This window comes from Equus caballus, chromosome 2, assembly GCF_041296265.1.
Source record: "Equus caballus isolate H_3958 breed thoroughbred chromosome 2, TB-T2T, whole genome shotgun sequence".
Lineage (NCBI taxonomy): Eukaryota > Metazoa > Chordata > Mammalia > Perissodactyla > Equidae > Equus > Equus caballus.
This window is the reverse complement of record NC_091685.1, coordinates 58,244,905-58,269,532: the sequence shown is the minus strand read 5'-3', so window position 1 is coordinate 58,269,532 and position 24,628 is coordinate 58,244,905. Positions and strand designations below refer to the sequence as shown.

General features: G+C 49.8%; 2 protein-coding genes across 10 annotated transcripts in view; one reads left to right on the top strand and one right to left on the bottom strand.

The window, feature by feature from the left end:
• LOXL2 (lysyl oxidase like 2) overlaps positions 1–3,891 on the top strand; it is an 89,659-nt gene extending 85,768 nt beyond the window's left edge. For 5 of the 9 annotated variants that reach the window (XM_001914854.6, XM_023636163.2, XM_023636161.2 and 2 more), the window contains 2 exons: positions 2,128–2,239; positions 3,003–3,891. In XM_001914854.6, coding sequence (XP_001914889.4) covers positions 2,128–2,239; positions 3,003–3,082 — 192 coding nt within the window. In that variant the 3' untranslated portion in view covers positions 3,083–3,891. Of the gene's footprint in view, positions 1–2,127; positions 2,240–2,806 lie in introns of all 9 variants that reach the window. The other 4 variants (XM_070256068.1, XM_070256058.1, XM_023636164.2 and 1 more) reach the window with 1 other exon arrangement.
• An 896-nt stretch (positions 3,892–4,787) lies between these two features.
• On the bottom strand, positions 4,788–23,040 carry R3HCC1 (R3H domain and coiled-coil containing 1). Its single transcript, XM_070259841.1, has 10 exons — positions 22,980–23,040; positions 22,123–22,240; positions 19,270–19,307; positions 12,044–12,170; positions 11,508–11,645; positions 10,206–10,809; positions 9,053–9,222; positions 7,745–7,815; positions 6,994–7,089; positions 4,788–5,102 (listed from the first exon to the last, which is right to left on the bottom strand). Exons 1-10 carry the CDS (start codon positions 23,038–23,040, stop codon positions 4,966–4,968), a joined length of 1,560 nt encoding a protein of 519 aa, XP_070115942.1. The 3' UTR covers positions 4,788–4,965.
• Between the last annotated feature and the right edge of the window lie 1,588 nt (positions 23,041–24,628).

Genomic DNA, 24,628 nt, shown 5'->3' with positions numbered 1-24,628 from the left:
CACCTGCAGAGAAGGGACCACAGAGGGGCTCTGAACGTTTCCCTGGGCAATTCCAGAGGCTGGAAATCAGACAGCCAAGCGCTTTTCCACCCAGAAGCCCAGAACCGCAGACTTGGAGAGCCCAACCAGAGCAGACTGCTCTTTAGTTCACAGTGAATGCCTGTGTCTCTGTGCACGCACGCTCTGCAGGGTGGTGTATGCCTGAGGTTTGCTATCGCTCTGCTGAGTGAGTGTATCGTCGCGTATTCTGACAAATACCATCTATTTAAATAACTATGCTCATTGAAGATAGACACGGGGCCAGGCCCTGCCTAGGCCTGTGAATGCATGGTCTGTGTAATCCCCCAGGGAAGGGCATACCATGACCTCATTTTACAGCCAGGCAAACCCAGCTCACGTCACGATACTCAATGTGCTGTGTTCTCCACTCCTAAACTATACCGTTAGCAAATCAACTCATTAGGGGCAGGTTAGCACCTCTGATTAATGGAAGAGACTACTTGCCTTGGCATAGACGTGCGAGAGCCCTGGCCTGGGATTCACTTCCCCCTCCGTTCCCACGTGACCCAAGCGCAGCCATCAGTCATGCTGCCCGCGACAGAGAAAGCCAGTGAGGGGGACGTGCATTACAGGAGCAGGGCCTGTGCCACAGGCTGGCGGCAGGGTTCAGTGGCTTACAGGTTCCTGGCGGCCTTGCTTTATCCTCGTTCTCACCATTTCCTGGATTCACAGCAGATTGTTTTTCTAAGAAACTAAAGCCACTTCCCGCAGATCCTCACAGGATCCAGAACTGCAGAATCTGAGAGTGAGACGGGGCTGTGGAGACCCCATATTTCAGCACCCCCCCCCGGCCCCCAGCTGACCCGGAGAGCCGTGCTGCCCTCCCTGCAGGGACGCCCAGCTGGGCCCCGTGGGGGCGGCTGTCGGTGGGCAAGGAGCCGCGTGGGCCTCAGTGTGTGGTTTGTTTGAACACTGTGCAGCATGGCGGAGGGCAGGGGACAGCTAAGACTGTTGGGTAGAAATCAAAGACAAGTAAGACCCCCTAGAGTGGGACATTTACCCACCTTAGCTGAAGAGACGGGGTAACAGCAGGACACAGCCTAGGGCCCCCGAACGGCCGCGCTGGGCCAGGACACAGGTTGGGCCCGTGCTGGCCTGTCTCCCACAGCGTGTCTTTGGGAGGCCCAGCAGGGACATGGCCCTGCTAAAGGGTCAGATCCAGGCCCTTCTGGAGGGAGAGGTCCTGAGGGCCCCAAACCTGGACGCTGTCCCTCCCCATCACCACTGCCCTGGGGCAGCTCTGCCCCTGTCCCCCCATAGGGCCACAGCCCTTCTGCAGGTGCGGTCCTGAGGGAGGGGCTCACTTGTGTCCGTCCTCGTTACCGTCACCCACAGTCCCAGGTGCAGCTTTTGCCCCTCCCCCTCCCTCCCCTTTGTCTTTTCTTCTGGGTTCCTCACCGCAAATCTCCCTTTACTGTCCGCTCACTCACAGGACTATCCTTCCTATTCCTGCTCCCTTGGGCTATGCCCTCTTAGCTGGGGCAATGCACAGGAAGGGGGTACAAGGCAGGGCGCAGTCTCCCCCAGAGCCCTGGACTCTGGGCCCGAGCAGGAGGGGCTTGAGGATCACCCAGAGCAACGCCAAGACCCGGAGAGCGGAAGGTTCGGTCCACAGTCACACCGCCAGGAGCAGCAGCATCGCCAAGGCCCAGGGCGCCATCCTCCCACTTCCCACACCACCCAGTCCTTGTCCCCACCCCGCCCAGCAAGTCCTGCTCCCCAGCTCCTGTCTAGTTCCCATCAACAGCCTGTTCTGTGGCCTCCCCAGGCCCCAACTCCTGCCTCTCTGCCAACCTCAAGCCTCCCAGGGCACCCAGGAGAGGGTAACCCCTTCTGGAGGCCGGCTCTTGGTAGGGGTGTGTGTGAATTACACGAGACAGACAGACAGGTGCATGGAGGTCTCACTCCTTTGGGCCTTGCCCCTCTCTGCCTCCCTGACCTTACCTCTGGCTGTCCTGCCCCCAGCTGCTCCTGGAGCACAGCCCCTGCCATGCTCCCTTTTGTGAGCCATCCCGGCTCTGGGGCCAGGGCGGGACTCAGCAGCCCCCTCGACCTGCTCTCCCCCAGGTTGTCATTAACCCCTACTACGAGGTTGCCGAGTCTGACTTCACCAACAACATCATGAAGTGCAGGGCCCGCTACGACGGCCACCGCATCTGGATGTACAACTGCCACATAGGTAAGGCCCCCGGCACTCCAGGGGGCACTGCACCCTCAGGGCTGCCCCCCAGGCCTGCCAGGGCCCCTGCAGGAGACAGGCAAGAGCTGTCCTGCTTTCTCAAGGAAGCAGAGCAGCTTCCTCGTCTGGGTAAAGAGCTCGGGGGTGGGGCCAGCCTCGCATCTCCACATGCAGGAGGGACGCTGTGGACACACACAGCCTGGATGGAGACTGGGTTTTCACAGCCAGCTCTGGCCAAAGAGAGAGGGCAGTATAGAACCAGCCAGCCCAGACCCCAAAGCTATTTAAGGGCTGGAGCTGAGGCCACCACCTCATTATGCATGTGACCTCAAAAACACGGGCATCAGCAATTTGTGGGCTCTCTGTATCACTGTCCTCTGTTGAGAACTAGAAGCTAGTGAACCACTGGCTTCTGGTCACCCATCAAGGAACTTCCCTGCTTCACACAGCCTGGGGACAAGAGGGGAAGCAGTGCTCTCTTCTACAGGAAGAGCGGTGGCCCTTACCCTTGGTGAAGGCAAAAACTAAATGCACTATATTACTCACTCCTCCGCCCAACCTTGACAGAGCACACGACGCGTGCCTGGCCGGAGAGACGACCAGCACCTAGTTGCTGCCCTGGTGGCGTCACATAGAGATGGCCCCTGCAGGCCACCTGGTGGAGGGCGCTGGCTCCAGGGCCCCTGAGGCCGACCGCTCCCGCCTGGGTGAGGGGGTTGCATCCAGTTTGCCAAACTCTGTCCCCCTGCTGCCCACCCCTCAGGTGGTTCCTTCAGCGAAGAGACGGAAAGAAAGTTTGAACACTTCAGTGGACTCATAAATAACCAGCTCTCCTCGCGGTAAAGCAGTCTCCGTGGTCACCTCGTGCCTTTGGGCCACAGCGCAGCCTCCCCAACAACTGTGACCCATCGCCACACTCCCCCTACCCAGCCCAACCCCTGCCCCATCTCGACCCCTGAAGCCATGTCCAAACTCAGGAGGAAGGGCTGTTCCTGATGCTGGAGCCTGGGAAGGCCTCTGGGGTGGGGCTCATCCACAGGGCTGTGGGAGCATTGCCAACAGCCACTTGTCCGGGACCCCAGGGGCACAGGGTGTCATCCATCCAAACCACACTCCACCCTGAGTCTGACACCTCCCCGCTCAGCTCACCACAGACGACGTGGGGCCATTTTCTTCTCAAGTTACATTGGCAGTGTGACCATAACCCAAGGTCAGGCCGAATCCCATTTTTCCTCTTAGGTTGTCTCCAGCCAACCTGAGTATCTAGACCTCTAAACAAAGTCCTTGCTTCTACTCACACATGTAAACAATGCTGCCTCGTGCTCTCTGAGTGGGGAGTTCAGTCGGTGCTTCTCCCGCAGCCCGCCCCCCATCCTCTTATTTTTAAGATACTGTTATTCTATTTTCACAGACTTTGAAACACAAAGTAATTTAGTGGCATTTAATATTGGGCATCTGGGCCTTTGAAAGTATAACTCAAAAGAAAATCCACCTTACCTGTGTGAGTGGCTCATCTTTGTTGCTCCAATTCTGTGGATTACTGATTCAGAGGTGCTGCAACCAAGGTCCTGTGACGAGGACGCTCACCCAACGCCTTGTGTCATCAGGGACGCTTACACATACTTGAAACTTTGAATAAAAGGTTTATGACACGTGTCTGCGTTTCACTGGGGCCTCTGCACCTGCCTGAGCCACAGGTTTCATGTGGTCGCACACTCGGGCCCCTCCTGCAGAGCTGGGCTCTGGGCTGCCTTCAGTGCACCTCCAAAGGAGCAACTCCTGCTCTGAGAGCACAGCCCAAGGAGATCACAAAAACCAACAAAAACACAAGTCACAGCCTTTCTAGAACTCTCATTTTTTACTGAATTTGTCGGGGTGCAGCAGTTGTTAGGACCAGAGGGGACTTCTCGATTTAAACTCTCAGGAGGCTTAAAAAAAAAGGGCGGTGCTGGGCGGGGCTCCGAGGGAGGGGGCAGCGATGGTGAGCACTCGGGTTGGCAGACAGGGCTCAGAGCCCTTCCCAGCGCAGCGAGGCGGGGCCGAGGAGCCAGTGCTCTCACAAGACACGGGGGCTCCCACTTGTGTCGAGTGTGCTACGGCCCAGCAAATCAGAGGGGGCCCCAACATCCTCAAAGTGCTGGGTGGGACCACCTCAGCACTAATTCCACCTAAACCAGAAAAATGAGCACGCTGGGACCCTGTCACCAGAGAGATGTCCTTGCATCCGTGCCTGTGAGGGAGGCAGACTCAGCAGGCACTCAGGAGTTCACCTCTTGGCTTTGTTCCTGTCTACTTCTGCAAGGAGCACTTTCGTAACCAACAGACAACACAAGGCCTGGGGGAAGACTGAGCAGGTGTCACGCAACAGGTGGAGACAACCCCCCAACTGGGCAGGCTCTGTGCAAAAATGCCCTCAAGGCCCAGCTGGGATCCTGCAGGCCAGTCTCCTAGAGTGACCAATTGCTTCTGCAGCCCCAGGTCCAAAATGGGATACAAACAGCACTTCCTAGTGTCCCATGGCAGACGGTCACATTTTAAAACAATCACATTATAACAACATTCAAGTCTTTATTTTTTCTTGACTCTGGAACTAGACCAAACTAAAGCGCCCCACGCCCCACGGTGATGCTCTGATGATGGCGCAGGCTGTTCTGGTGGCCGTAAAGGCTTGTGGTGTTCGGGTACCTGCTTAGTCCTGAGGGTGCCCATCCAGGCTTGTGGGCCTCTCAGGGCCTCAAGGAGGTAGGAGACTCGACAGCAGGCCGCTCTCTCTTTTTATGTTGGAGCCCCAGGGCCCGGGCCACCAGCCTCCGGGCCACAGCTGTGTTGGTCTGTGGTCTCTCCTTTGCCAGACGCAGGAGCTCTGAAAAGAAAGCCCCATAGGGTGGGGGCTTGAATTCGAGGCTACGGCCGCCTGTCCCCCAAGCAACAAAGCAGCCTGAGAAGCCATGTGAGCCAGCCTCTAAGGCGCAGTTGTGCCCTGTGTGGCCATATGCTAGAGAGAAGGGGCCTGCTTAGGGCTCCAGGGCCCCTGTGGGGTCCGGACCCAATGCTGCCAGCTCCCTGTGCTCTGCATTTCTCCATCTGTGGGGGGAGCTAATCCTGCCAGCTCCCTGGGCTCCGCATTTCTCCATCCGTGGGGAAAGCTAATCCTGCCAGTTCCCTGTGCCTCGCATTTCTCCATCTGTGGGGGGGTTAATCCTGCCAGCTCTGTGTGCCCCGCATTTCTCCATCTGTGGGGGAGTTAATCCTGCCAGCTCCCTGGGCTCTGCATTTCTCCATCTGTGGGGGAGCTAATCCTGCCAGCTCCCTGTGCTCCCCATTTCTCCATCTGTGGGGAGCTAATCCTGCCAGTTCCCTGTGCCCCGCATTTCTCCATCCGTGGGGGGAGCTAATCCTGCCAGCTCCCTGGGCTCCGCATTTCTCCATCTGTGGGGGAGTTAATCCTGCCAGCTCCCTGTGCCCCACATTTCTCCATCTGTGGGGGGAGTTAATCCTGCCAGCTCCCTGTGCCCCGCATTTCTCCATCTGTGGGGGGAGTTAATCCTGCCAGCTCCCTGGGCTCCGCATTTCTCCATCTGTGGGGGGGTTAATCCTGCCAGTTCCCTGTGCCCCGCATTTCTCCATCTGTGGGGGGAGTTAATCCTGCCAGCTCCCTGGGCTCTGCATTTCTCCATCTGTGGGGGGGTTAATCCTGCCAGCTCCCTGTGCCCCGCATTTCTCCATCTGTGGAGGGAGTTAATCCTGCCAGCTCCCTGGGCTCCGCATTTCTCCATCTGTGGGGGGAGTTAATCCTGCCAGCTCCCTGGGCTCCGCATTTCTCCATCTGTGGGGGGAGTTAATCCTGCCAGCTCCCTGTGCCCCGCATTTCTCCATCTGTGGGGGAGTTAATCCTGCCAGCTCCCTGGGCTCCCCATTTCTCCAACTGTGGGGGAGTTAATCCTGCCAGGTCCCTGTGCTCCCCATTTCTCCATCTGTGGGGGGAGCTAATCCTGCCAGCTCCCTGTGCTCGGCATTTCTCCCTCTGTGGGGAGCTAATCCTGCCAGCTCCCTGCTTTGTAGGGCCCTTTGAAAGGGAAACCAAGTCAGGGTCGGACACCTGGGCTCTGGGGCTCACAGACAAGATATTCATTGTCCTCAAGCAGTCTGGGACCAGGGCCACACGACCCACAGGAGCGTGGATGGCTTCAGCAGGCCTCTTCCAGGCCCGTTTTGCCAGCCACTGCTCTGGAGCCACAGAAAACTGGCCTTTAAAAGCCGCCATCATGCTTTCTGGAAGGGGAAGAGGAACGGGGAGGAGCTGTCGTTTATGTGGCACCTTCTGCGTGCCCCTCGCTGCTGCAGGCAGGTCTGCCAGGCTCTCACTCACTCCTCCAGTCTACTCTGCATGGTCTGCTTATTTTACAGAGAAAGAAACCAACTCAGACATGAGGTCACTTCCTCAAGGTCAACTTGAATGAGTGACAGCCAGAGTTACATCCAGGGCTAACCCCAAACCCACGCTCTTTTTTCCCACTGCAAACTCTGGTTTCCACAGCCCTAGAGGAAAGACCAAGCTTTTTCCTGGGCAACACCCAGAAGAGGTGTGAAGAGGAGGGCAAGCGCGGAAGAGAGCGGCAGGCAGGCAGCTCTCCCCAACAGCACCCTTCTTCCCTGGGTACCCCAGGCCCCAGGGTGGTGGGAGGAGTGCCCCACTGGCCACCGTCACCTGGGGGTCAGAGCAGATAGCTGCAACAGGCACAGCCAGTCCTTACTTGGCCTCTGCAAGGCTTTCAGCTTGGACTGCTTGGTTCCCTGTGTGAGGGGCCGGATCTTGAGTGCTGAGAAATCCTTGGTCAGGGCTTCAGTAGCTACGGAAAAAAAGCAGACATGGAGCCATCCCCTCCACCTCCTAGGGAGGCCCCTCAGGGCCCAGGAACACATACAGCACCCAAACCCACGTAGCCGCTTTGCGCACCATCCACGGCCCAGGGACAGGGCTATCCTGACCCCCCTGGCTGGGCAGGAGACGCCCACCATCTGCTTGCCTGGTCCCAGACTCCCCAGGCCTGCACTGTGGTCACTTTGCTCAGGCAGCAAGCCTGCGCAGGGCCAGGCTGCCACGCTCCCCTCTGCTGGTCAGGAGCCACAGCAGGGGCCTGTGCTTCTGACGCCAGGAGACGCAGGCTCCCGCCTTCTAGAGCCCAGGAGCTTAAAACGAACTCTGCCCTTCCCCACTCAAGACCCTCCTGGGGCACGTGCCCCCACTGCCCAGGCTGTGCTGGGCCCAAGTACTTGGGCTGCCTAGAGATGCAGCATGTCGGAGCTGGCAGGGGCTTCCTGGCCCAGAGTCCACTCTGCCCCCTGGACTTCTGGCTATGGTGGCTGGGAGTAGCTCCCGGGCCACCAGCTCAGGTTAACCTGCACCCTGAACATGGGTGACCCTCCAACCAGGGAAACCAAAGCTCCTTCCCTTCTCAGCGGTGGCCAGAGAAAGGGGCCAAGCTCACCGTGAAGCCACGTTACCTGAGGCCAGGCAGGGAAAGACGCCGAGTGCGTGCGTGTCATCCACCCAGTGAATCCTGAACCCCTTCTCCCTGTGCCGAGAAGAGGAGATGATTGACTACAAAAGCCAATGGCAAAGCCTTTCTGCAAAACGAAGTGCCCCGCCTCCAGCCCTCAAACAGTGCAAGCCCAGGATGAGGCCCTATCTTCCCGGGAAGGAGACAGCATTTGTGCACATTTCCCCTGCAGACCACAGGGTTAGCCTCAGAAAGACAAATGTCACCCTGTCGATCGGGTGGGTCCCTGATTCCTAGAACTGAAGAAGCCAGACTCAAGGAGTTCATAGAACACAATGCCAAGGGGAAGAAGGCTCCTCCAGGCACTGTCATAGCCAGGCCAAGGGCATGGGGTCCGAGGCTGGAGACAAAAGGGTTTATGTGGTGGGGACACGCCAATGTTACCGCTCCGATCAACTTTCTTCCTACTGCTCAGGAAAGCACCACTGAGTCTGGGGACCATGAGGACAGCTCCTCTGTGGGCACTGCCCACACTGGCCGAGGAAGCCACCGGTGGCCCAGGTTTGGCCACACTTCCAGGGGGTTGAGAGCAAAGGGTCCCTTGTGCCCCACCGAGCTGCCCCTTCACCTCTCCTCCAGCTCAGGCTGCTGAGGAAGCAGTCAGAAAAGCAAGCCACAGACAGGGAGTTTTAAAGCCTGAGCAGGAAAAGAGAAGGGGGACTAGAGAGGGAAATGAGCGTTAAAAAGAAAGAGGAGGAGGAGAAAAGACCAGAGTTGGGTCCAAGGGATTTGGAAACAAAAGCCTGTTCTCTCAATATGTCCCTTTGGCTCCCATCTTGCCTCAGAGTGCTCAAACCCAGTTCACTCCAGAAATAGCTCCTGCCTGGAGATGGCCCTCAGCTGACTGACTGGGTGGCTGGGAGGTGGAACAAGGAGAGGCAGTGGGCCGCCCACGTCCTGCATGCTGATGGAGGGCCCCACCAGGTCGTGGCAGGCATGAAGGTGTGCAGGGGGGCGGGGCAAGGATGGAGGTCTGCGGCCGCGGCCCAGGAGGACCAGGTCTGAGGCCTCCGGAATGTGTCTAGAACCAAAAAATTGGCTCTCCTTTTCTGCACAGTCCTGGCCAGCAGGCTGAACTGCCCAGGAGTAGGGAGCCCAGAGCAACCACAGCCACTTGCTGCCTCTTTCTAGATTGCTGGGTACCAGGGGAGGGGCAGGCCAAGCATCCCCAACAACAAAGGGATGTCCGAGCTCCTCTCTCGAGGCGAGCACCGCGCATCCCCTGCCTCCCTAAAGCCTGGCCGGTACTCACTGGAACTCGGAAAATGCTGCCAGCAGATCCTCGGTCTTGAGCGCCGGCTCAAAGTCATAGATCTCCACCACATGGGCGAAGTCCTTCTCTCCAGGCAGCTCCTCTACGGAGGACGTGTCCACGTGGATCTTCTCTACCTGAATCTCCTTCTCCGTCAGGTTGTCTGTTATCTGGGAGGGATCAGACCTTTAGCGAGGGGAGCTCTGACACACAGGGCTCCAAACACCTGCTTTTAAAAGCACACTGAGAGTCCTGCAGGCTTCTGGGTCCACGGGGAGCGAGCACCACAGGTGGCTTCCCATGGAGCCACGCCCAGCAGGAGTCTGGGAAGGGCACCATGATGGCAGCCCGGGCTAGAAGACGGAGAAGCGTGAGTCTGAGGGCAGGGAACTTACTTTTCTGGAGTCCTCATTGGGTGACTGGCACTTACACACATTTGTTTCATAGAATCCTGAAAACTATACTCCACATACTGCTTTACAGATGGGGACACTGTAAATCAGAGTTAAGTAATTCTGACCAAAGTTGCAGTCAGTAAGGCACAGAGCTGGGCAAGTCCAGGATCTTCCTTCCCTTATTAACAATGTGATACTAAGCAAGTCTTTCTGGTCGGCATCCTTCATCTATAAAATAGCAATAAAAGATGCCAGCCCTCCCAACTGAACAGCACAGCCAGTCTCAGGGGCAGACCCACAGTTCCAAGGAAATGAGATTTCTAAGACAAGGCTTCAGTTTTCATGACCAACATCTGTAGTCCCTTACAAAGCAATTCCATATACATCCTGTCCCTATCTAGATCACCTTATGAAACAAGTATTATTATCCGCTCTTCAGATGGGGAAACCGAGACTTCGAAAAGCAAAATGACTTGCCCACGGTCAAACATCTACTTGGTTAAGCTGGGACCCAAATCCACACCTCTGACCCCATATCCTGAGACTCCTCCTCTCTACTGTGTCAGTCCTGACTCCTTTGGGCAAGGCCCTCATGCTCCCCACCCCCCATCTCCTAAGGGACCCCTATCAGCCAACACCCAGCCTTGCTCAGCCAGCAAATCCTGCCCCCTGCCCACCACACCCCTTGGTCCCCACCCACCCAGGACTAACCCACCTCACTTCTGCCCTCCCTTTGCTGGGCTTACGAGCCTCATCACCTCTTGCAGCAGGTCACTGCAGTCATCCTCGGCGCAGCTGCCAGGCCCCTCCTCTGCCACCTCCTCCTCTTCCTCTTCCTCCTCTGCTGCCAGGCTCTTCTCCAGCTCACTCCCGTTCCCCTCTTGCAAATCCAGCTGCAGACTGGATGCAAGCTGGGTGGCCGTCTCCAACCTGTCTCCTGTCCCTGAGTGGCTCTCAGGGCCCGGGAGCTCAGTGCCAACTGAGTCCAGCAGCTGCTCATTCTCATAATGTTGGCCTAGGCCCTTCAGCTCCTCTGTTGCCTGAGTCATCAACACAGGGAGTTCCTGATCAGAGTTGGGGTCCCCAACACCAACATCTCCAGGCTCTTCTGGGAGGCCACCAGCTGAAGCATCTCCCTTGAACCTTGGGGTAGGGGGTGGTGCCCATTCTTCTTGCCTGCGCAGTACCCGGGGCACATACAAAGCCTGGTCTGGCTTACGTCCACGATGCCACCGGCCGGCCCGTGCTCCTCGGGGACCAGCAGCCACTCCCTGGTTTGAGGTGGGCCGAGGACCTTGGTACTTGCTAGGGTGGGAGGCAGGAGGGCGGCAGGGGCCAGAGAGTCCATCTGAACTGGGTAACCTGCAGCAGGAGCAGGAGGTGATCAGAGTGGTGTTTGGGCCCCAAGGAAAACGGTTTACTGGAGCTACCTGCCATTCAGGCATGAGGCTCTCAAGTCAGCGTTAGGCAAAAACCAAAGCCAAAGTGAGGCCCGAGAATACCTTAGGAAGCCATCATAGTGGAGGCTGAATGCCACCTCTGAATGAGCCCACAGCAGTCAGGTCCCCCTCCAGTGTTAGAAACCAAATTAGAGATAGCTGAGTCTTCAGTTACACACGGGGTGAGCTAAGTACTTGCAGTAGGAACTATGTTATTAGAGAAATGTCTAACTCTAAACACTAGGATCATTATGACAAGGTCCTGCAAGATGCACACGGCAACAAAGCTCAGATGTGCCTCTCACAGCCCATGGCCCCAGGGCACGAGCTCGCTGAGGGGAATGTTGGGCTGAGGCCCTCACGGCTTATCTGCTCACTCGCAGGCACGCGCATGCGCGTTCTCTCTCTCTCCCTCTCTTGGCCCAATGCGTACAAAGTTGACTTTGCTAAATGATCTCCGTAAACAATGTACATCTACTCCACTGCTGAGTAAAGGCAGCAGTGAGCCTGGGGGCTCCCCGCCCTGGATCCTGACAAGCTCCACCCTCCTGGGGGCTGACCAGCTCACCCAACCACCCACAAGGAAACGCTGAGGGCCCTCCAAGGTGGTAGGATACACACCTGATGTCCAGGTGACAGATGACCGTCCTCCTCCTCCAGCCCTCCCCAACAGAGAAGCTGCTCAAAAGATCAAAATTCTCTGCTGTCCTATGGATCAAGTACCGGAGGCGACTGGAGAGTGGGGGGAAAAGAAGTACCCTGGGAAGGGACAGGAAGGAGTGCTGAGCAGCGGCTCCATGTGCGGACCCTGGGGTCTGACCCCCACCAGGTCCACACCTAGTTTAAAAGTAGCTCAACACTTAGGCTCCCTCTGCCCCCGTGGGCCCCCGGCCAACTACAAAGGGCCTGAACATAGAGGTTATCACAGGGAGCTACTGGTCCCATGCCCATTCCTGTTCTGGGTCCCTTCAGTCTTGGGGTGATACTCAGAATTACACAGGAAAGATGCCAGAGAGCAAATTATTAAACCTAAACGCCAAGGTCAGGGACAGCTGCGAACCAGTTACCACGGATGCATGCCCGGGGAAGGGGGCACAGCTGGCTCGCAGCAGAGCGGCCCCGGCCGCCGCCCCTCCAGCTCCCTCGCCCCCGCTCACTTTGACAGCTGCTTCTGCAGCAGGAAGCGGTCCAGCTCCTCCTGGATGCGCTGCACAAAGTCATTCTCAGCCGCGGAGAGGAAGACGCCGTCCAAGCAGAGCAGGGCCAGGGTGACAGAGGGAGAGCCTGGGGAGCAGACGACACGGCCGGGCTCAGAGCGGGCCCCGCGCCCACCCCCGGCCCCGCACCGTGGGCGCTGAGAGCCCCTCGCGGCCAAGGTCTCTCCTCTGCCTCCCCCTCGGAGGAGCCAGGCTCCGAGGCGGGCAAGGGACGTGCCCAGGGCCCCGGCCAGGCGGCGGCGGGGCGAGGGACGGTCCCCTGGGCCGCTCGAGCGCTCCCCGGGGCTCTCGGGCCTGCCCGGCGGGCACGCCCGGCCCTCCGCAGCCGGGAGCCGGAGGCCGCAGGGCGCGGGGCCCGCCCGCCGCACTCACCGCGGCCGCCCCGCGCCTCGCCGCCGCCGCCCGGAGGGTCCCCAGCAGCCTGCGCGACGCTGCGCGCCACCCCGAGCCGGGCCTCGGCGGAGCCACAGCGCCCCCGCGCGGCCCGGGGGAGGCATCGCAGAAACGCAGAGGGGCGTGCTTTTGATTTTTTTGCCCTTAAGAGCAGTCTCTTCGAGGATCAATTAAGTCCAGCAAATACTTTCGAGTGGCTCCTACATTTTCCGGTACATTGTTCCCCTCCCTAGGGACGTAACAGAGGAATGAGGAGGAAGGACGCTTCGGGGCACCAAGTATTTCCTCACCCTTTGCCATCACTGCCTGTCCTTGGGCCTCACTGATGAAACCTGTAAAAAGGTCCAACTCACACCAAGACGTCACTTACTGACAGGCTGTACTAGCCTTGTGGGAACAGGGCGGGGTAGCCACTAGCATGGTGATTTGTAGACCATCAAATTATACCACCTTGCTACATCCGCAAATAACTCTAGCACCCACCTTAAATAGGACCTGAAATTCTTGCTATGGGACAGCCCTTGGGATGGAGGCCAGGGTTGCAATCCTCCTCTTCCCTGAAAAGTGCTGAAATGTAAGCTCTTGGTCATCCTGAATTCAGAAGCCCAGAGCAAAGCAGGGCCCTGAGCTAACAGCATTTAAGACCCAGAATTTAGTGCAAGGGTGGGGCAGTCTGAGCGGGTCCTGCAGTAGGATACGGGTGAGCAGTCAGAAGGAGAGTGTGCCTCAAAAGGCCAGCTGGGAGAAGAGGCCTGGGACAGAAAAATGGAGAAAACTTAAGATACATTTTGTTCTCTTGCAATTTTTCCCAGAGTATTTCTAAAAAAGATGGTGGTATTGTATCACATTTACAAAAACTATCTGGAAAGATAGTATTTCAAGAATAAAAAGGACCCATAATAAAGACAAAACCAAATGCAAAGAGAACTCAGGGAGCCAAGTCATGAATCTCCTTTTCGGTCATGGTTGTGAGAGGAGATTCCAAAGGTCTGACAGGGCCCCTGCCCCAGCCTCCAGCCTAGCAGGCATCAAGGCCGTTGGGGGCAGAGGCAGAGAGCAGCAGGAAGAACTGGGGACACTCATTTGGATTCTGACTTTGCCAGCCCCACCCACACTCCACACTGGCGTGACTGAAGTGGGAGCAGGCCTCGAGAGAATGCTGATGGCCACACAATGGCGCTGTTTTATTTGACCAGGCTTCCTTGACTGGGAGCTGGAAGGCGGGAGGCAAGCCCACTTAGCAGATATGACCTGGAAGAAATATGCATGCTGAATAAGAAAATAAAGGCCCAACTTTATCAATAAAGTGGCCATCTCTTCCCAAAGTGGACGAACAAACTGAAAACCCAGGAAACAAACAAAAAACCCCACCTCTTTAGAGCTGGCCTGTGATAGAGGAGTTCAACATTCAGAGAACCTCAGAAACAAAGCTCAGAGAGGAAGGCTGCCTGTGAACCCAGGTCTACCACACCCTCTTCGAGTAACTCAGAGGCTGAACAGAAGAAGGTGTCAGCCTGCAGGCCTCCACCATCTGTGGAGGTCATCAAAGGATGCCTAGATAAGGGGAAGGGCATCAAAGTGATGTCCCCACACTATTTTGGGACAAACAGCACGTGAGGATAGAATGGTCCCCAGTCAGAGGTGAGTAAATAGAAGAAAAGCAGCACAAAGGACACGCAGAATTCTACAGGAAAAATAAGAAAAAGAGCACAGCAGGAAAAAGACAGAGGGTAAGAGGATATCAGACGATTCTCTTGACAAAAGAGAGGAAAATTTCAGTTAACAACTGCTTCACATTCCCAAGGAAATCAAAGAAAACCTGATTTCCAAGTCACAACAGATTGAGATGAAAGAGACTGTGAAAGCCATGGAAAGACCTAAAAGAGGCAATCGTGTTCATCCCGGAAGCCGCAAAAACTAGTCAGCCTGCTGAAAACAAATGAGTGACACAACGTACAGGCTTGAGAAAGTGAAGATAACTACTATTTACACAAAGCCGCCATCTAAACTGCATGCATTTAATCTTTGCTGCGGCCCCTTCAGATGAGGATTGTTGCCCTTATTTTAGGGGAATAAACTGAGGTTTAGCCGAGGGTGCCCAGCGCCTGAGTGCAGAGTTGGAACTCACTCAAAAACAGATCTAGCCTGACTGCCACGCCCATGCTCTTAAACACCATAAGATTAAGAGTTTCCGTCTTTAGAATGTCATTAGAATTGCTTGGCACTGTGGCCAGTAGCCAGATAGAGAAGTCAGGAATTAAATAAACTGGATGAATGCAATCAGGTAGAGAAGCGTGCTAGGTGTGTGCTGTAGAATTTCATCTGAAATGAGAGGTACAACTGAAAGATTATGAAAGGATTGAATGTGGGTGACGTGAGGTTGCACAGTCCCATCTGAAGGGATGGACCTAGAGTCCTCTGCTGCCATAGTGACCCTAAATCACAACCCAGGGCACCTTTCCTTACCACGGTAGGGTCACGCTGGCAGCTGAAGCCGCAGAGCCTGTGTCCCAGTGTCACTTCTTACTCTAAGCAACCTCACCCTGCCTGAGACGGTAATAGAGGCACTGCATTGTCTGCCCAGTAACCTCAGCGTGCTTGAGACGACAATCTGTCCTCTCCATGTTTAAAGTTAGGTTTAAGAATATCCAGTTTATGTTTGTTATCGAAAGTCCTTGTAATGTTTACATAGTTTCAGCATATTAGAGAATCTAATTCATTACGTGGTGATTCCAATTTAGACAGTGAATGGAACTGACTTACAATTTTAGATGGGCAGATGCAAGAGTATTTGGCTAAGTTTGTAAACAGTATTATAATATTAAAGAGGACTGGATTCACAATATTTTAATATCAACAAGATTTGTTTAAATATAGCACATAGGAAGGTTTTGTTTCATAGTCTGCCAGGTCATCCATTTGATATGTATAAGAAGAAAATCAGAACTTCTGGGCAGATGGAATAAATGTATTTTTCCCTATTCCTTCCACTAAATACAACTAAAAACTCTGGACATTAAATATAAAACAAACATAAGGAGACTCTGAAAGGTGGAGAGAAGAAGGCAGACCAGCTAGGGACCTTGGGTGCCAAGGAACAACGAAGTGGTAAGTTTCCTATATGCCTCAAATTCCCAGAGTTGGAGCTTGAAGAAGCCAGCAACCAGGAAACACCAATGGACACAGATTAAAAACAAAAAACTCCACCCCAACAAAAGCCTTTTATGTCTCTAGTCAAAGGGGAAGGCCAGCAAGACAGAGACACTTTGAGACAATAACTACTGTTTTCCCCAGCTAAACACCATCCCTTCTCACACCAGCAAAGGCCGCGCAGGACCCTAAATTCTTGCCTTCACCAGATTGTAATGAAGTGCCACAACCTTCCCACCAAGATGACATCAGAGAAAGCCAAGTAGAAAGCTGAGACTTTCATGCCCTGCAAGCAGTAATGAGCCACAGCCCCTGCCTGCAGCGTCAGTAGCACCACTGGAGAGCCTGACTTGCACCTCCACCCAGCAGTAAAAAGGCACCCTCCTTCCTGCCTCCCTACTGCCACTGGAGTGCTGTCAGAGGAGGCCTAGTGGACAGTAGGACTTTCACCACCACCCAGAGATCAAGAGGTCACCCCGCCCCATAGTGTCAGTGGAGGCCGTGGGGAGCAGCAGCAAGGCACTTCTACCCCTCCCAGTCAGGGAGGTATCCATGGAGGCCCGGTCGGGAGCCAGGAGGCCCGGTGGGGAGCCAGGACTCCCACCCCCACCCAGCAGGAATGAAGAGCCCCACCTCCCCTGTCAATGGAGGCTGAGTGGGGACCCGGACTTTAACCCCTACCCAGCAGGAACCAGGCAGATATTAACCCTCACCTGGCAGTGCCAAGGCAATGTCCCCATACCCCTGCTGGAGTGGTGTCAGAGAGAGACAACTAGACAGAGATATAAACAGGATCCAGATTCTCATAACATAACACCAAGATGTCCAGGATTCAATAAAAAATAACTCTTGACACTAAGAACTAGGAAGATCTCAGACTCAGTGAAAAAAGACAGTCAATAGGTCAAACACCGAGATGCCAGAAATGTTAAATGATCTGACAAAGATTTCAGAGCAGCCATGATAGAAATGCTGCAACAAGCAATTATGAGCACACTTTAAATAAAGGAAAAAATAGTCTCAGCAATGAAATAGAAGATATAAAGAAGAACCAAAAGGAAATGTTAGAATTGAAAAATACAGCAACTGAAATAAAAAGCTCCATAGCAGAATGGAAGAGGAAAAGGACACAATCTGTGAACTGGAAGAAGGAACAATAGAAATTACCCAATCTGACAACAAGAGAGAAAATAGACTGAAAATAAAAATGAACAGAGACTAGGGGATCTGTGGGACTATAATAAAAAGATTTAACATTTGTATCATTGGAGTCTCAGAAAGAGAGGGGGAAGAGGGTGAGGCTTACAAAGTACTTGAGGAAATAATGACTAAAAACTTCCCAAATCTGGGAAGAAACATAAGCCAACACATTCAAAAGGCAAGAAACAGAACAAAACCACAGAAATCCATGCTGAGACACATCATTATTACATGTCTGAAAACTAAAGACAAAGAAAATTTTGAAAGCAGCCAGAAAAACATCTTATCTTACCTATAGGGGAAAAATTATTTGAATGACAGTGGATTTCTCATCAGAAACCAGAAGGACAGAAAGAAGTGGCACAACTTTTTTTCAAGTGCTGAAAGAAAAGAACTACAAACCCAGAATTCTGTATTCAGTGACAGTATACTTCAGGAATGAAGAAGAAGTCAAGACATGCTCAGATGAAGGAAGAATTTGTTGCTGGGAGACCTAGCCTAAAAGAGTGGCTAAAAGAAGTTTTCTACACAGAAAGGAAACAATAAAAGAAATAATCTTGGAACATCAGGAAGGAAGAAAGAACACAGTAAGCAAAGATATAAGTAACACAATAGAATCTTCTCCTCTTGAATCTTCTAAATTATGTTTGATGGTTGAAGCAAAAACTATAACCCTGTCTGATGTGGCTCTAAATGTATGTAGAGAAAATATTTATGACAATTATATTATAAACGGAGGAGGGTAAAATGATGTAAAGGGAGGTAAGTTTCTATACTTCACCCAAATTGGTAACATGACACCAGAAGACTGTGATAAATTATGTAATACTTAGAGCAACCACTAAAAAAGTTATATAAGAGGGACATTTAAAAAATACTATAGATAACTCAAAACAGAATTCCAAAAAATATTTAAGTAACCCACAGAAAGGCAGGTCAAAGAAAACTGAGAAATGAAAAACAGAGAGAACAAACAGAAAACAAAAAATAAAATAGCATACTTAGACCATAGTATCTCAATAATTACACTAAATGTAAATGTTCTAAATACACCAATTAAAAGACAGAGATAATTTAAAATCTGATTCAACCATTTGCTGTCTGCAAGAAGCTTACTTCAAATATAAAAATACAGACAGGTTGAAAGGATGGAAAAAGATCATGCAAATATTAATCAAAAGAAAGCAGGTGTGGCTATATTAATTTCAGATAAGATAAACTTCAGAGCAAAGAAGATTACCTGAGTCAGAGAGGGATACTACATAATGGTAAAAGGGTCAGAGGCCAGCCCAGTGGCCAAGTGGTTAAGTTCATGCTCCACTTCAGCGGCCCAGGTTCACCAGTTCAGATCCTGGGGGCAGACCTACGCATCGCTCATCAAGCCATGCTGTGGTGGCATCCCACATGGAGGAACTGGAATGACCTACAACTAGGATATACATCTACACGCTGGGGCTTTGGGGAGATAAAAAAAAAAAAAAGGAAAGAGGAAGATTGGCAACAGATGTTAGCTCAGGGCCAATCTCCTCACCAAAAACAAACAAAAAAAAGTGATGTCTCTGTTAAATTAAAAAAAAAAAGGGTCAATTCACCAAGACGACATAGCAATCCTAAGTACATTTTATATTATGTGTAGCACAAAAGAACTGCAAAATATGTAAAGCAAAAACTCATAGAACTGAAAGGAGACATAAATAAATCCACAATTATAGTTAGAGACTTTGATATATCTCTCTCTCTCAACAATGATAGAATAACTAGACAGAAAATCAGCAAGGATATAGAAGAACTCAACAACACCATTAATCAACAGGATCTAATCAATATAGAATGCTCCACCAACAATAGCAGAATACACCTTCTTTTTGAATACACATGGAACATATTCCGTGACAGACCCTATCCTAGACCATAAAGCAAACCTCAGCAAATTTAAGAGTTTAAATCATACCAGGTGTGTTCCCTGACCACAATGAAATCAAACTGGAAATAAGCAACAGAAGGATAGCAGAAAAGTCTCCAAATGTTTAGAAAAGTCTCTAAACACCACACTTCTAAATAATCCATGGGTCAAAGAGGAAATCATGAGGGAAATTAAAAAAATACATCGAATGGAATGAAAATGAATAGAACATATCAAAATTTGTGGGACACAGTAAGCAATGCTGAGCCCTCTCAAGAGTAGATGCATCCATTAGGAAAAAAAGGAAAAGTCTCAAACCAATAGAAAAAGAAGAGCAATAAACCCAAAGAAAGCAGAAAGGAGGAAAATATAAAACAAGAGTAGAAATCAATGAAATTAAAAGCAGAAAAACAATAGAGAAAATCAATAGCACAAAGAGCTGGTTCTTTGAAAATATCAGTAACATTGACAAAGCTCTAATAAAAAGAATATGGAAAAAAAGAGAGAAGACACAACTTACCAATCTCAGGAATGAAACCGGGGAGATCTCTACAGCCCCTATAGACATCAAAAGTGTAATAAATGCAATAAACAACTTTGCACACACACATTTGACAGTCAAAATTTCAATCCTAAAATGTTACTTAGTCTATTCCATTTGTATAAACTTTTTGAAAAGACAAAATTGTAGAAATGGAGAACAGATTAGTGGTTGAAATGGTTAGGAACAGGAGGTGAGGAGAGGAGAGGAGGTAGGAGGGAGACGGGTGTAATTAAAAGAACTCTAGGAGTAATCCTTGTGTTCTATATCTTGCCTGTGGTGTTGGATACAGGAACCTACAATCGTAACAAAGTTATATATAAGTAAATACACTCACACACGAGTACAAGTAGAACTGAGAAAATCTGAATAAAATTGGTAGATTGTATTAATGTCAATATCCTGGTTGTGATATTGTACCCTAGCTTGCAAGATGTTACCATTGGGTGACACTGGGTAAAGGGTACATGGGATCTTATAATTGTGTGCAACTCTACAACTTGCTAAAAAAAAATTAGCAAATAATAGAAAAGGAAAATCAAATATATAAAATTTATAAATGCCAATTAAATGTTTAATAACAATAAATATGAGTAAAACCAGGACCAAATGTTTAAGGGAAATAAATTTGTTCCGTCATTTTGAGTTTATCAAATTTGTTCTCATTTTTTATAAAATACATTAGATATATAAATAAAATTACAATATTTATAAACTTAAATTTAAAACAATTAAAACTAGATCTTTAAGTGTGTTGTTTTCATAAACTAATACAACTTAAAATATAAATAACTATAAGAAATCCTTTGTCAATAAAAAGCCGCTCTCAGACATGAAAAACTCTACATGAAACACAAAGAAAAAGCCAAAAGGTTAAAGCAACTAAAGAAAATATAAATATGGATGCCTGCATTGGAGATCCAACATATGGATAATTGGTATATCTGAGGAAGAAAACAAAACTACTACAACAGAGAAAAAAAATACAACCATATTTTGTTGAAACAAAGGAAAACGTGAATCTACAGATTAAAGTGGTTTACCAAATTCCAAAAATGATTGATAGATAGATAGAAAGATAGATAGATAGATAGATAGATGGATGGATGGATGGAAAGAGAGATAGACAGATAGATGGCTGATAAAGATCATGGTAAAATCATTTTCTCTGGGCTTTGAAAAAAACAACTGTAATGATTTAGGCAGAATACAAAGGAAAAAAATCAAGTGGCTTGCAGATTTCCCTAGCAAATCGTATGCCAGAGTAACTGGAACAATATCTGTAGAATTTTAAAAGGAAAATGTTAAGACCAGAAAATTCTATAAACTGTGATGGCAACAGAAAGACGTTTCAAACCTGCAATGATCTGGAAGTCTCTCTCTCACAGAAATTCTGCTGAGGGAAATGGCGCCATCCTGGCCTGTCTAAGGTGGAGCTACCAGGACACTGGCAGACAAGGTTTATAGACAGCTGTCACATGTCCCTCACAGCTTAAATCTCAAGACTTTCTGGAAAATCCACAAATAACTGAAATTATTTTCTCTAAGGACCTAGTCAATCTATTCTAGAACAGATTGCCCAAACTGGTCTCTTTGACAGATTCCAGCTACTTAATTAGAAAAACGAAATTCACTCCTCCTAGACTGGCACCTCCTTCTCCTCTTCCCATTTCTCTATTTTCTTATATGAATCCTTCCCTCTGCCCACCTTTTTGACTTTGTTCATTGATAAGAACATAGCAACTGTCTCCTTGGGGTACTTGTGGGTTAGTCACACAACTCACTGCATGTTTCCCACTCATGCTTGGACATTCATTACCCTTTCTGGGAAGCCACTGGAAGACATAATCCAGACGACCAAGAGACAAACCAAAATAAATGGCTCATAATTGGGATGTCATGAGAGAAAAAGCTTTGTGATAAACATTTAATTTGCTTAAACAATTAACTGAAATAATCACAGCAACAAAATCGTATACAAATATTATAATGCTTCAAAGTAGGGCTACAGAATATAGAAACAAAAGCATTTTTTATCACAGTAGATTAGGACAGGAACTCTGGAATGCATTCTAAAGTGTGGAGGAAGGAGGAACGGCAGATAACTGTGGCAAAGTCAATAAGTACTATTTTTTCCAAGTAACTGACAGAGCCTGGGGACCTTGGTTAACAAAGAAACACCAACCATATAATAAAATATTACACAGGGGAAGAAAAGCTTTAAAAACAGACAGAAAAGAGGTGATAGAAATAACACTAGAAGAAAGCTTTTGTAGCAAAACCATAAATGGGATAGATTCAATTGTATTATAAACGTTAAAATTGATTCAAAAAGCAAAATATTCTGTATTCTTTACCAAATTCACACCTGGAACAATTCTATGTAAATTCATTTAAGGATCTAAATGAAATAGTCAACACACCAGGTCAAGCTTAATGGGGAAACACTAGAGACATCACCTTAATTTCAGGACAAGACACGGTTATCTATTAATGCTTCGATTATTTACCATTTTTCTAGAGGTACTAGCAAAAGAAAGAAATAAAAACTGGACACTTTGGAAATTTGATGATCAAATCATCATTGTTTACAGAATATTTAAATCTTTTTTCACCTGAAAATCAACTAAGAAATTCTTATAAGAAAAACTGTTTCCAGAACTGAAGGCGGCCTGGAGCAGAGGAGCAGGAGTGCTGACAGGAGGGCCCAGAAAGGCCGGGAGGAGGAAGGCTCTAGAAGACAGGCGGGCCCAGGAAAGGAACTGTGGAGAAGGGAGAGGCAAGGGGCCGGAGGAGGGAAGGAAGGAGACATCCACCCAGTCCCTGCCCTACCTGAGGAGCCAGCCGAGGAGAGTCCCCACCTCGCCCTCCAAATCTCTGCCGCAGTTCAGTTCGTTGTCCCTCAGTTTCCAGGAGACCACTGCCTCAGGCCTGCCCGAGTTCCAACTCCCTTCTTAAAGGGCCAGAGTAACGGAACCCAGATGGCATGGGGAGGTCCCCCCACTGGGCTGCAGGGTGCAGGCCTATCATCTTAGCCTCCAAGCTCCCGCCAGGGACTCCTTACAGCGACAAGTCTTTGCAAAGATGTTTGCACACCCGCCCCAACCCAGACCTATTTTCCCAGTTCTCATCTCACAGCAGAGCCTGTTGCCGCAGTGGTGTCAATGGGGCAGGAGGAAAAATGAATTTTAAGACTTTGTAAGGACACAGGAAACACCCATGGTTAAAAGTTCAGGGAAAGACATGGCACAAAACTGGTCTATTTAAAAAAAAAAGACAACAGAAAAAAATATTGGAAGAAAACAGGCTGAAATTGGGCAGTGGGTGTCTCTGAGTGGTTTTATTATGAGTTGTTTTCTTCTTTAGACTCCTGCACTTCTCACACAGATTTACTATATTTATATTATAGATATATTTCTATAATATATGTATACATATATCCTATTTTTATAAGCAGAGATAATACACCTAATTTTTAATCTTCCCAAATCTTTCAAAGTAGCACTACAGGCAAATTTAGCAAAACCTTTTAATAACTTAGCAAACATTTTGAAAACGACCCTCCCTTTATTGCAAAACCCAGTGACTTCCAGCCCTCCCCAGTGTCATCCACTTGGGCAGGGTTTAATCTCCATGAGCTGAGGCAGTGTTTGCACAGGCTGAGCTCCTGGGGGAATGCTTCTGCCCACACTTATTGGGCTCTGTGTCGCCCCCTGTCATCCACTTGCCACCTCCTGAAGCAGTGGTCATTGCCTCCATTTTACAGACACAGATTTGGGTTCCCAGCATTCAGTAAACTGCCCACAACTGATCTGCCAACAAACAGCAGTGCTGAGCTTCAAACCCAGGGGAATGGTCTCAAAGCTTGTGCTCTGTCCTCCATTCCAGTAACTGCCCAACAGTTTTTAGCTGTGGACCTCACTTCAGACAAATGCCACCCTGATGTATTAGTTTGCTAGGATTGCCATAACAAAATACTAAAGACTGGGTGGCTTACGCAACCGAAATTTACTGTCTCACAGTCGTGGAGATCAAGATGCCAGCAGGGCTGGGTTCCTCTAAGGCCTCTCTCCTTGCCTTGCAGATGGCCACCCTCTTGCTGCCTCTTCACATGGCTGTTCCTCTGTGCACAGGCACTCCTGGTGTCTCTTTGTACGTCCAGATCTCTTCTTCTTATGAGGACATCAGCCATATTGGATTTGGGTCACCCTAACAGCCTCATTTTAACTTAGTCACCACTTTAAAGGCCCTGTCTCCAAATACAGCCATATTTTGAGGTCCTGAGGGCTAGGGCTTCAATGTATGAACTTTGAGAGGAGGCAACCCAGCCCACAACACCTGGACTCTGTGTGTAGATGTGGCCTGTCCCAGTTCAAGCCAGGCTGGGAGGCACCAGCCCAACTCTCCAATTTACTCTCTTCGACTTCCTAAAACTCCTTGAAGGGCTCTGGGGAGAAGGATCAGGAAATTGCTACTTTTTAGGCTTTGAAAAAGGAGAAAATATTCAAGGAAACCCAGCAAAATAAAACTCTACAAATGAGCCGTTTCTGTGAAAATACAGACGGAGCCGTGAGTGAATTTAATATGAAGACTGCCACGTTTCGTCTGGTATTTCCCTCTGCCTGGCACCCAGCGTCCCTCCGTACAGGCCAGAAGAAATTCCAATTCTTTCTCCTCACCAAGTTCTCAAACTGAAAGGATAGCGACCACTCCAGGAGGTGGTAAGCTTTGTCTTTATATATTTATATTCAAAGATGAAATATTGAGTATTTTGGTGTCATAACTAGAGTATCTGACCCGGGGAGCAGATTTTTTAAACACCTTCCTCCCCTATATGACAAAATCATTTTTGGTAATAATAGCATAGTAACCAATAACAATCATTATTGTCTTGATTTGTTCTTTAGTTTAGCAACAATTAACACTTTAAAAAGATAAATTTCAACTTAAAGATATTTAAATTCAGTAAAATATTTCATGAATGAACTAAAATTTGCACTTGCTACAGAAAAATATTGTACCATACACTTTGCACTCTTTCACTGTTTCAAATTTTAAACACAAGTAAAACTCCAAGTGGTCACATAGAATGACATAATTACTCTAACTCATGCTCCATGTCTCCTGTCTTTATAATCGCCACGTTCTCCTGGCTGATTGTGAATCTACTGTTGAAACACAGGAATATGGATTATCATAAGGCTGAATATACGAACTGCACCTAAAACGAGCTTTAATGATTCTGAACCATTAAGAACTTACTTTCAAAACAACTGCATGGCAGCTCACTGTATCACTTTGATTTCCCAGAATTAACTTCGAAGTACAAGGTTTGTTA